The sequence below is a fragment of the Venturia canescens genome, chromosome 4 (assembly GCF_019457755.1).
Source record: "Venturia canescens isolate UGA chromosome 4, ASM1945775v1, whole genome shotgun sequence".
Lineage (NCBI taxonomy): Eukaryota > Metazoa > Arthropoda > Insecta > Hymenoptera > Ichneumonidae > Venturia > Venturia canescens.
This window is the reverse complement of record NC_057424.1, coordinates 8,663,981-8,676,822: the sequence shown is the minus strand read 5'-3', so window position 1 is coordinate 8,676,822 and position 12,842 is coordinate 8,663,981. Positions and strand designations below refer to the sequence as shown.

General features: G+C 43.1%; 1 protein-coding gene across 1 annotated transcript; it reads right to left on the bottom strand.

Moving 5' to 3' along the window:
* Positions 1-2,745: 2,745 nt before the first annotated feature.
* Positions 2,746-12,506, bottom strand: hb (hunchback). Its single transcript, XM_043417155.1, has 4 exons — positions 11,973-12,506; positions 6,906-7,076; positions 5,663-6,045; positions 2,746-5,378 (listed from the first exon to the last, which is right to left on the bottom strand). The coding sequence occupies exons 2-4, from the start codon at positions 7,062-7,064 to the stop codon at positions 3,599-3,601; spliced, it is 2,322 nt and encodes a 773-aa protein (XP_043273090.1). The 5' UTR covers positions 7,065-7,076; positions 11,973-12,506; the 3' UTR covers positions 2,746-3,598.
* Positions 12,507-12,842: the final 336 nt, after the last annotated feature.

Genomic DNA, 12,842 nt, shown 5'->3' with positions numbered 1-12,842 from the left:
GTATCGAGTTACCTTAAATTCTAAGTATACGAGATCTCTTTACATCATTGAGTCATGAAGCATTCACCTTTTTCCGTAAGTATATTTTTAATCGATGGTATAGCGTTCATGCGACATTTCCTCGTTACGTGGTAACGCTACCAATCTCGTGGTATCTCGAGTGAGCGTCGATTCTCTTACGCTCTTTCATTCGTGAGTGACATACCATAATCCGGTGAATAAACGCGTTGCAACGATGACACAGTAAATTCAACGAATGCAGTAATTGTGAACTCAAACGACGTGCTGCAAACGGCGTTCATTCATCGGAAGAAAATTCGATTCGCGTCACGCAACGATGTGTAATAAAAAATAAAAAAATAAAAAAAAAAAAAGAAATTGGGCGTTCTCGGAAAAAAAAAAGAAAAATCATTCCGTTCTTTCGCAGTGTCTACGTCGGGCGACTCGATGGGGAAAAACAAAAAATAACAAAAAATTGTACGATTCTCAGATACCACGAAATCAAGGAAAACGTCTCGAATCCTCGAACAAAGTTTTCCATTCGAAAAAATCAACGGGTTTGAGTAGCTCGGGTGAGCAAATTAATGAAAATTCGATCTACCGTGACCGGTCGAGTCTTCAGCCTTGCATGTGTACGTAAGTATATGCACATGCACATACATCATTCCCGCATGATAAATCCTCAATAAAAGGTTTGAGGAAGTGAAATTTGGACAGACGGTATACTACTCCCCGGCGGAGAAAATGCTTCACAGCTTTTCGTATAATATCTTCGAAGCAGCAATAGATCTTGACGATTCAAAAAATATATTTATATCATATATACTCTTATATTTAATATATATTCTATCTATTCATATACGAACATGTACACTTGTATCGGACTTTCGAGACTCGGAAATGAGATGATGATCTCATTGTTATATATACGCGTATATCCGTGGCTCGATTTTACGATCGGCATATTCGATAGTTTTCTCTCAATGGGAAGGAAGCAGCTTAGGAATAGATTGAATTCGAGAATTCTTTCGTCGTAAGAATCGAACAACGACGGCGTTTTTTTTTTTTCGGTGCAATTCAAATTTCCTGACAACGTTCCTTTCGTTGGAGGCTTTTATCGAAAACTTGACGATTCTTGTACCATTTTCGGTCAGAGAATTCGCAAGTTTTTGGTAAAATTCATTGAGCAAGTTGAAATTGCACCGGGATACTGATTCCTTGGCTACTTTTTCTACCACTTTTTTCTTCGAGTACCAATCAATTTGCCAAACCTTTTGTTGCGTCGAGCCGGATATACGTATCTATATATATATACACACATATATATTTATAGCTTGTTCTCGTTATTGCCGAATTTTTCGATCGATACATATACCAAAAACGGTTGTAAAATCTATTTTTTTTTTATATATATATATAATTGTGTAAATTCTGTCGGCACGAGCGTAAGAAAAATATACGTTTTCAGGATAAACATTCGGTGAGCTCTGTTGCGACATTCCCAAATAGTCACGCACAATGGAAACTAAAAAAATATGATTTTCACACTGCGAGCCGCACGATTCTCGGTGCAGGATGCGCGCGTGTGCGAAGCTCAAGGTACTTGGGTGTCCGAGCGGAGCTCGAGAGCAACGATACGGAAGCTTTCGTCCGGATATGTTACAAACTTTTGTCTTTTTGTGGTGAAGCGCGACCGGAAACGAATCGGAAAAGAGAAATCGAAGGCTGAAGTGATGAAACTTTTGAGGGAAATAATCCTCACTTTCTTCCGGGTTTTCGGTTAAGTATTGAAAGAAAAACAACTTTTAGTGGCCGAACCCCACTTTTCGTAATTTTCAAAAAGAATCGGGTAAAATAAAATGGTTCGAATCGTTCGAAAAGGGTCTCAGCATGTTTGTAATTAAAATCGATAAGAATCGTCGAAAATGAAAAGATCTCGGTCGAGCGACCGTCGAAATACCACGAATGAAAGAAAATTTCACCGCTTCAGCTAATATGACTCTCAGCAATTTAGTTTTCGGTGCAGCCAAACGAAAAGGTTGTAACACGAGAACCGTTCGAGTTTCGGCTCATCTGCGAAGTCAATATCGTCGCTCCAACATCCATCAAAACCATTTTTATGTACGATTGTACATATATATATTTATATATATATACATATTTATATATCTATACGAAAGTGAAAACATATGTGATCAAACTACGTTTTACTTGTGTATAATTAGTATATGGATATTTGTGTCTCATCAGCGTTGTAAAAGAAACGTTTATTCGACACTTTGGTCGCAGGAGGGATGGAAGTGTCATGAATAGGCGAATGTGACATCAGAAGCTCGGTAATGTTTGACCCGTTCATCAGTCTTCATAATTCAAACAGTTTTTTTCCTCCCTTTTCGTAATGAATCTTGTAATCATGATCGTTGTCTGAGTTCCAAGCGAAGGCAACGTCCGAGTAACTTGAGCACTTGGCTCGGGCAATTTATAAGGGGGAGGACGAGAATCCTCGGACTTGTTAACTCGTTACTCGTCTACGAGCTCTTCGTACTTCCGGAAGAAAAACGATCGGTTTCTCATTTGCCGCGCAAAAAAAACCCGACTCGGACGATCAACCCTTAAAAGCCCCCCGGGTCACTTTGTAAGATCTACAAAAATTGGCATCATCGAAAAAATAAAAGAAAAAATAATTGTACTCGTCTGAGCACGGACTGCGGGCGTCCAGCTCATCAATGTGAAAGGATCAAAGTAAAAATTGTCCGTCGTCGGATTCGCGGGGGATGAAGCCTTCTCATCGTTTTTTTTCCACGCCGTGCGAAGGCTCGTTCCAAATGGGCAGCAACGAATCTCGTCGAACGCTCTGGATACAGGGCTCGAAGAGCCGAGGGAGCAAAGTTGAAGACACGCGTTCGCAATGTTCAACCATGAGATATTACAATCCGCACGTGTTAACGCTACGCTACAGAATAATTATAATAATTAGTAGTTTAAGTAGAATCGAGCGACCTCTGAGACTCGTCTTTTCGCATCAAAATATTCACATTCGATCGAAGTTCTCGAAAGAAAATTCAATGTCGAGAATATGAAAACAAACATGAACATCAAAAAGTCAGATGAGAAGCGCCTAAAACGTAAGAGGGGAGAAGAAAAAAGGAAAAAAAAATCTACATTTCTATAAAGTAACGTCATCGGCTCGAAATACCCACTATTATCCATGATTTACGTTTAAATTGCACCCCGAGCTGTGTTCTACGCTCACAGCGTCTGCCCGGTGTCGATTGTTAATTTTTTTTTGTTATTTTTTTCGTTATTTTCTTTGACTAGAACGCAGAGATTCTATTTAAATCTGTCGCGACGCGTTGTAAATAATGGTGCATCTTCAGCGAATAAACTACTTGATTTTGCATGTTATAGCGAACATAAATGTATGCCGGGTAAACCCGATGGGATCGAAACAAAAAAAGTAAGAAAAAAAAGGTGGCTTTTTGTTCGGGAGCACGCTAAAGATGAGAACCCTCGAAAAAAGTTCGCTTAACCGATAAACAAAAGTAATAAAAATAAGAAAATTTTTAAAAAAATGAAAGACAACAATCGGTCGACCGAACTACGAATGCTTTGATCTCGCAATGTGGAGAAAGAAAGAAACCTTGTCATCGCATTCGTGGCCGCACATGTTGCAAGTGTAGGGATCCTTGTAACCGTGGTAACCCATGTGTACGGTGTACATGACGACATTGCCAAACGCAATTTCGCAATACTGACAAGTAAATTCGTTACTCTTGCCGATCCCACCGAGGTTCCTGTCCGGCGAGGCCTCCTTTGAGTTCGTTACGTTCGCGGTTTCATTCGCGGTTTCATTCGCGTTTTTCGACGACGGAGTTTCCCGACTCTCTGTTTTCTCAATTTCTCTGTCGTTCTCTTCAACTGTCTCGTCCTCGACGACCCTCCGATCGAGCTTTACCGCTCTTCCTTTGCGTCTGCTCGTTCCCGATGTTTTGGGCGAATTGACGTTCGAACAGGCGCTGTTCGGGCCCGGAGCATCGCTCTGGATGTTGGTGCTGTTGGCGCTCGTCCGGTTATTGTTGTTGTTCCCGAGGATTTCAGAATCGTCGCCGTTCGACTCGTCGATGTTCGAGAAATGCTCGCTCGCTATTCCTTCCGGTTTGCTCAAATCGAGCGGCGTGAACTTGTGATTTTCCGATGAAACAATTGGACTCGCCCGGGACGTCGTCGCCGATAATATATTTTTGGTCGTCCCGTTGCTTCTTTCCGAGTCACTCGGCGACATCGGGATTTCACTTATTTTCGGACCGTTGTTGTTGACGCTTGTGAGAGGGACGCTCGAAATGAAGTCTTGGTTGTACTCGGCGGCGCTCATCTTGTCGTTGGCCATCATCTTCGCGTACTCGGCGAATAAATTCGTTTTCAGGTTCTCCAGGTGCTTCTCCGCGGACTCGTCGCTCACCGGGTAATGATTGGTGGCCATCGGAAAACCGGCGAATAACTGGCCGTAAGGAAAGGTCATTACTCCCTGATTGACGTTGTTGCCGAAGGCATGAATCGCGTTCATCGGATTGAGGGACACGTGGTTACGGCTTATCGGCGACAATTGGGCCTGGACCGGGAGTTGATCCGACGACTGGAGCCCCAAACCGATGCTCTCGTCGTTCGGTTTGCCGTTGTTCGAGCCCCCGGAAGGCTTCTGTTTGGGTCCGCGTCGCGTTCCGTAAACGTCGATAATAGGCAAGGGATTCGGCGACCCGTCGGCGTTCAGCACCATTGCGGGATTGTGCTTGTATTTTCTCAAATGCAGCTTCAACGAGTGACAGTATTTCGTCGCGTACGAACAATTGGCGCATCTGTACTGATATACGTTCGAGTGCGATTTCAAATGACTGTTGAGCATCGATTTGTTTACGCAGGAATACGAACATTTGTCACATTTGAAGGGTTTCGAGCCGAAATGATTGCGCAAATGGTACTCGAGGTGGTGCTTGTATTCGGTGACGAAAGGACACTTTGGGCACGTTAACAATTTTTCTGCTTTTATGTGGCCACGACTGTGCTCCCAAAATTCGAGTTTCGTTATCGCAACAAAGTTGCACTGTTTGCAACGAAACGTTTTGACCTTTCCCTGGGAGTTGACGCGGGGCACGCGCAGCCCCGGCTCATCAGCTTCCTCGGATTCCTGCTCCGACCGATCGCCTTGGGACGGCGAGGCGCGACTCTCTTCGTCCATTGCGTTCATCGAGTGATCCATCTGCTGATAATGCGACTGCGCTTGTTGGCTGTGATCGTCGTCGGGGCTCAACAGAGAGTTCCCGAATTTTGGCATCTCGCAGTTCGCTGCGTAATGTGTCGCCAGGTGTTCACTGAACTGTAATCTGAAAAAAAAATTTCATACTACTTACAAACATGGTCCGCGGCTGTGCATCATTATCGGAGAACGTCCATTTTTCAATGAGACAAATTTCTCCTTCTTTCCCGCTTTTCCAATTCTTTTTTTTCATAATTCATAATAAAAAGCTTCATCGTTAAATAACCATCGAATAAAACTAAGCTAATCGTAGAGCAACGCTGACTTCGTTATCGAGCAACGAAGACAATGGTCTATACGAATAAACACAAAATAGATCCCTCTTGATGCAAGAAGAGAAAACTTCTTTACCTGTTAAATGTCGTGAACTGACAAACAGGGCACTGTAAAATGTCGAGGGCAGCGTCGGAGTCTTCGGTGACGGATTTCATGCTGCTGGATACGACATCCATCGCTTGATGCTCGTTCGTTTGATTGTCCGTCGATACTTGGTCCATTGTGTGGAGTCTTCCATAGGCAATTGCGGCATCACAATTTTTGTACATGCTCTGTGGACTGTAATCGAATCTGCCGCACTGCATGGCGTTCGAATCTTGTGATGTTGCGCTTCCTGGTGACAAGCTGCAGTTGGCCGTTGACGAGGAACGCCTGCTTCTCGGGGAGACTGAATTGCTCGTGTAGTGACCCGGCGATACACCGGAATCGTCATTCTTATCTTCTACGGGTTCTTCCTTCTGTAAAAGTTGATAAAATTTATGATAAATAAAGGAAAATTAAATATTTCGTTAGTTTAACCAAAAATTTAAATATGCAGGAAAATATTTTATCGTTTAAACAAAGTTTCGTCCCAGTATGGAGAAGCTTTTTTGTAATATTTTTTGAACAACGTTTTTTTTTTTTATTATTTCACCTTTTCAACAAAACATCGTTTTCGGCGAAGTCGAGCAAACTGATTTTTTAGAAAAAAGGATCCAAATTCGGCTGTTTATGATAATTTATTAAACGCGAAGCTTTATCAAATTTTCTTGGACTTGTCAAATCTTGAGATGGCTCCCATAAAGAAAACATAACACCGAAGTTTGCAACGTTGGAGCCCAACGAAATGATCTAAAAAAACTCGCCAACGATTCCAGTAATTTTCCAATTCTGTTATCTGCCTAATTTGCAACTCGTAGATTCGCAGTCTACACCAACGATTCGTGAAATAAAAAATGGTTGAATTAAAAATGCTATTTTCGTTAATTTCGTTGGACTCCAGCGCTGCAACGTTGTCAGCGTCGTAATAAAAGTTTGTCGAAGAAACAGGAGAGAATATTTTCCGTTTTTTCGAGGGGGGGATTTCGTTTCTAAAAGCTGTCATTTTGCTACATTTTGGCTACAAAGGCTGAAGCAGGGTGATGCAGCATCGGAGGGTTGGCGATTGTGGGTGATGGGTGTCGGAGAGCAAGGGGAAATGAGGAAGAAGCGGCATGGTGAGGCTACTTTCGTGGCTGCGATTCGGTGCAGCGGTTGCGAAGGAAGATGAGAGTGGAGGATTTGATTCGCGGGGGGTATTCGGTGAGGCGGTAGGGGTGGAAAAGTTTGGATTACTCACCACTATTCTATCGTTGATGCCACCCCCCCAGGCGGGCGTGGTTGGCGAATGGAGGGGAAGACGTTGATCCTCCATGATGTTTTGTTGCTGTTGCTGGAGCTGATGCTGCTGGCTCGGCGCGAGAACGAGCGCCTCGGCGGCTTCCCAGTTTCCTCGCATTTTTATCGAATCCTGTTCAGACCGAAATCGATTCATCGAATTAATGGGTTTCTCCTTTCTCGCACTAATTGTTGCACTCGTTAATCTTATGAAAGGTTGTCGGTCCCAGCGAGGCCTTATTTCAGGGAAAATATTCTCCGACGCTTTTCTCAACGTTGATTTTCGTATTTCAGGATGAATCGTCCTTCCAACGTTGGAGTCCAACGAAGCGATATTAAAAAAACCCTCCAACAATTCCAGCAATTCTCCAATTTCGTTCCCTGTCGAATTTGGATTTCGCAGTTTTTCAACCTGCACCGATACTTCGTGAAATAAAAAATAGCTCAATTAAAAATGTGTTTTTCCCCCTCATTTCGTTGGACTCCAACGCGTTGTAAACTTCAGCGTCGTTCGATTTGGGAATGCCGAACCCCTTGAGATCCCACTGCATTTATAACGCTAGTTCGCATAAGATTTTTTCAGGGTTCGTTGCGAGGGCAATTTTATATTTCAGAATCGAAGCTCTCGTCACCGGCTCAATAAAATGGCGCGATTAAGATATCCGCGCTCCTTCCGATCTGTTATTCAGCCGCTATTTTGAGCCGCATATGCCGCTGCTGTCACGCTCCCAAAATCTCGTGGGCCAAAACAATTTCTCTTTCGAGATGGAAATGTAGCAGCCCTTGAAATTTGTAACCGGCTGGGCCGAGCGGAGAAGGAGTACACAGCTGGCACAGGAAAAAAGGGGTTTTGTTGCGGATATTCGTGAAAAAGGGGACGAATGTCCGAAGCTATTTTCCATACAAAGATTTTCTGGGCCGTCTGCGCTCACTGGCACCTTTCAGGACGCCCACGATACATTTTTTTCCCCGATTCTTTTGAATACAGAAATGCGCTATTCAGGGAATCGTCGGCTCGGGAATTTCGAAGGAAAAAGCTTAAAAAAGGATGGGAACGAAAAAACGACAGGCCGCGGTGCGGGGGAGTCCGGTGGATTTTCGAGTGCGAACGATTTCACGAACTTTGTTAGGAAACCGAATTTTCGGAAGACCGTTTCATCGAGTCCCTGCTCATTCAAGTGAGTTGACGCGCACGCACGGTCGAGGAAAAACGCTCTCGCATCCGCGACGTTTAAAAAAAATGCGTTAACAAAAATGCGGAGTCTCCAAAAGTTAATGCAATGAGAGAGAACATTTTTTATTGGGGCAATTGGTGTTTCATGAAAAAAGCATAATAAGAAATTAATTAGCGGCGTTTGGGGGATGGCCTTGAGGAAATAATTTGTTGAATTTGGAGGTAAGAGGATTAGCGATGAAAAGATGCGAGGATTCGTTGTAAACAACGGACTCGAAGCGCGGGTGAAAGCGTCGCGCGTACATGTGCCGATTGAAATAAAAATATGAGTGTTTTGTTCGGGACGGTACGATCGACGACAATCGAGAAAATTCGGAGAAAAGGGGTTAGAATTGGAGTTTAGCCGGGGAAGACACCCCGCGCAGATTTTCTAGGTACGCAAGTAGGGGAGAGAAAATGACGTTGCAAGGTCTCACAAAACTCTTTGAGCGTGCACAGCCCTCGAGGTAAATGGCCCGGGCTGCTGCTGGAGGGGAATGCAAACTCGAAGCGAGCGAGACAGATAGAAATAGGCAAACGAGAAGGAGCAAGAGGAAGCCGGAAAATAAGGGAAACGTGCGTCAATGGCACGTCGAAAGGTCGTCGGGGGATAATTTATTCAAGTGGAGCAAAGCCTCCTTGGCCGTGCCATTCTATTTTCTACTAAGCTTCGAAATGGAAAAGAAAAACAATTTTTTCCGTATTTTATCTTCACTTTTCCCCCTTCCCTCATTCTCCATCTTGCTCTCTCTCTCTCTCTGTTTTTCCTTGACTCCTGCAAAGCTATTGTGTTGTGCCAGCCGAGTACGCGTCCTGCGAATTACCTTCGTCGGTTGTCATCATAAATTATTTCGCACGAGACATTCTTTGAACTTCGTTAAACATAATGAAACAAGAAGTGCGGTGGTTACAATGTGGGATAGCTACAGAAGTCAAAAGATCCGAAAAGCCTACAACCCTAAACGGCAATTACAAAGGATAGCAGACTCGCTCCGAGCGTTTAATCCTCCAATGTTGATTACACATTTTCAAACTGCAAACTCGATTAACAATCGAATATTAATACGCAAATCGGATCTCAAAAAATCATTTTCTACTGCAAAGTTTCGACGGGGTTCTTCCATACCCGCACCACGTACTAAAAATAATCGTTCCTCGTCGAGAATAAATATTGAACGGTACGATAATTTTTTAGATTCATACTCCTATCGATCCACGAAAATGCTGAAATTCAAAGTTTTTCGTTTGGCTGATGGCTTTACGAAGGCACCGTTAAAATAAGAACCACATGTAAAAACCGCAAACAAAGGAAAGCGCGAGGCCCATAATACGTTCCGTTCGGTTTGTACGAGTCAAACTTTCATAGGGCAGTTGTAAATAAGAAAAAAGGTAGCGTGTTGTTTGAAGCGTATCGAACATACGCCTCATTGGGTCTCGTGATAACAAAGAGAAGGAGAGAGCGAGAGCAAAAAGTGCGAGCGAGCGAACAAGCAAACATAACCGGATTGTTTTTTCCCAGCGCCGAGTTTTTAGACTGCCGCTGAAAACAAATCGACGATTCTTTGTCCATATTCTAATCTGTTTTTATCTCTATTACAATGTTTGGTGATGTTCTCCCTTAACGTCTCGACTCTCCGAGAGCTCAATTATATTTTCTCTTCAGGCCGAAAACTTTCAGTCCGTTTCATTTGCTTCCCAGATTTCCCTCTTCTTTGTTTCAATATCGATCACGATTCTCTCTAAATTTGGATCGTGTAATTTGACGCCTCGGCGGTAAGTAAAAAGGTGAGTAAAAAAATCCCCAATTTTTCCGTATTTTCCCTCTGAATTTGACGCTTTTTTGAGAATTCAAATGCAACTTTATTCTTTTTATTATGATTTTTAACGCGATTCCGTGTGATTTTTCTGCTGAGATGATGTTTGAGGATTTAATTGCATCGATTTAATTGCAGGATTATGTCAAAATTTTTTACGAAAAAAGTTGTAACAATTCGTGCTGGTAACGGTGTCGGGCCGAAATGGAAATGGCGTAATTCGCATTCGTGAAGGTTTGAGTTGAAAAGTGGGATATTTGTAGTGTCGTTATTTGTATACAAAATTCGTGATTTGGAAGAACTTTCCGAAAATCTGAGTTTCGGGGCTGAGGTTGCGAAATAAAATCTTCAAGAGCACTCAATGAAGAAAAAACACTGAATCTACTACTTGGCAGACTCTCGACGACCAATTATTTTGGACAAACGTTGCGAAAAAAAAAGTTTTTTCCCCCGAATCCCAGAGCAGCGGCCAGAACAGTGTTAACGCTGAGCAGCGGTAATCGAGCCAGCGACGATGCGCGCTCGGCGACAACTGTTTTCGCTATCCGCAGCTTTTTTCCTAAACAACAGAGATTTTACCGAAAAAATGTAAACAAACGCCTTTCACTCGGTTAAAAGACAAAGGCTTTCGATGCTCGCGTCGAGCGACAAGCGTAGTCAGATTTTTATACTGCGTAGAAGCGAGACGCAATTGCTTTGGCGTACGAATGTTGAAAATTCCAGTTTTATCGTTCGCGAATCGATGTCAACCGTGGCTCAAAAACATTATCGCAATTTCGACTCGTAGATTTATCGTAAAGTGAATTTCCGAATGGTTATTTTGGTCAGTTTTTTGTGCTAGTTTTCATTCGAAATTTTGGAATGTTCCGGGTGAAAAATCATCTCAGTATTTTTCGAATTTCAGCTGAAACAATCGAATAACCTGATTTCGGCACAATTCATAAGCGAATAAGAGCGATCGTTCGGAGCGAAGCGAGCTGAATCGTCGGTCGATGTATTTTGTTTTGAACAAATATCGTGTAAACGTTGAAAATTCCAATGATTTGTCAAGCTGCTACGAGAAATTTTTAAAAAGTAACTGTATAACTCCGTGTTTGCCGGCGAGTTCGAGCTGTAACGAGTTTTTCTACAGTACTATGGAAAGACTTTGGAGGGGTTTGTTTTTCATGAAATTCGAGATACTCGTAAGAAGGCCAAAACAATAGATTTCCTCGATGGAGCTTCGGAAAAGTTTGACTAAATAACATCACAATGATTTCTCAGAGGTAGAAATACCTCATTTCTTCTTGCAAGAAAGAGAGCGAGAGAGAGACGGACAAATGATCGAATGGCAGTAGCGACTGGGAGCGCGTTTGTTTCAATCGCCGAGCGAACGATTGTTGTTTATAATACGAGCTCGGTGTGAAAAAGTTCCTCGATAATCCTGCGAAGTGGGCCTTGGTACGTGGAAAAGGATACAAACGAGGAAGAAAGGAGATTGAAGCGAAAGTCGTGATTGTTCAGTCGTAAAATCGAAAATGTTATCAAAAAGTCGAGTAAGATTGACGAAAAGTGACGTCGAACGAGTTCTAAAAAATCGTGAGCCCATCCATCCATCCGTTAACTTATTTAGCGCCCGTACCGCCCTCCCGCTCCCCCCCCCCCCTCTTTCGTTCTCATTGGTCACGATTCTGCCCCCACCTCGATAGTACCGAATCAGAGAACAATAAAGCCGAAGCAGGGTTGGTTATCTGACGCTCGGAGCTTTCGAAGCTGCACTTTCGAACGAGCCTCTGCACCCGTTCGATGGAACAAAATTGAACGAGCTCTGTCAATTTCAAATTCTGTTGAAATCTAAGCGAAATAGTTGATAAAAAAATTCATAGAGTCGTCGAGTCGATTAAATCGAGCCGAATTTGGATGCTCAAAAAGCCGTGCACTGAGAGTTCAAACTTTATTACGCAGATCGCGTTCCGTTTGAGGACCAAAAGTAATTGGATATAAAAAATGAGCGTTGACGCACCTATTCGTCGGACGTATGCCGTCCTGCCGTGTTCTCGAATCCGCTGCCGTGATTCCAGTGATGAGCAAAAACTAGAGAAAATGTCTGTATCGATGCGCGACTAAACGATTGCGTATCGATAAACGTGATCACTTTTCAATGAGTTTATGCACGAGTTTATATACATTATACATATATATTGGTATATATATATATATAGATGCGTGTGAATGATACATAAAATAACGGAAATGCACGAACGAGCGACGACACCCCACTGGCACGATGTTTAACTGGATTTCATACACGATTATAAAATTTTATAAGCAGCACACAAAACGATAAAACGAAATGTTTGTTCGTCGACGCACTTGTGTCCATCCACTGTCTCGATGAAGTTTTTGACCTTCCACTCTTTTGTCCGTAAGAGCAACAATGTACTCGAAATAATCGCAGTGTTTATAACCGAATTGTAAAAATGTGTGTGCGTGTGTTCGAGTTCGTTAACGAGACACGGATGAACTGTCCCGATTATATGACGCGCGTCACGAGTGCTCGTGCTCGACTGACAAGCCGAAATTTCGAGTCCAAATATCGGGAAACGTGCTGTCCGATATATTTGTGGATTTGCGAAGGGGGCAACTCTACTCCTACCCTTAGTTCCTCGGTGCTCCAATCCCCACTCAACGATTGACAGAATTCATAGATGTTTTTGCCAACCGCTTTTTCGGCCGCTTCCCCCTCCTCTCCCTTTTCTACTCCCCACTCGCGACTGCCTTCGCACCGGACACCCTTCGATCTTTCCCCTCTTCCTTACGCGCGCACTCTTTTCCTCCTGCATTTCTTCCACATTTTACCGCTTTTTTCGCTCCTTCTAATGAATCACCATCT

Bases quoted from the DNA above. Each gene is read 5' to 3' on its own strand.
- hb (XM_043417155.1), bottom strand. From the start codon at position 7,064: ATGCGAGGAAACTGGGAAGCCGCCGAGGCGCTCGTTCTCGCGCCGAGC. The intron at 6,046-6,905 runs GTGAGTAATCCA...CAACTTTTACAG, and splicing joins GCATCAACGATAGAATAGTG to AAGGAAGAACCCGTAGAAGA. The intron at 5,379-5,662 runs GTAAAGAAGTTT...TTTTTTTTTCAG, and splicing joins CAGTTCACGACATTTAACAG to ATTACAGTTCAGTGAACACC.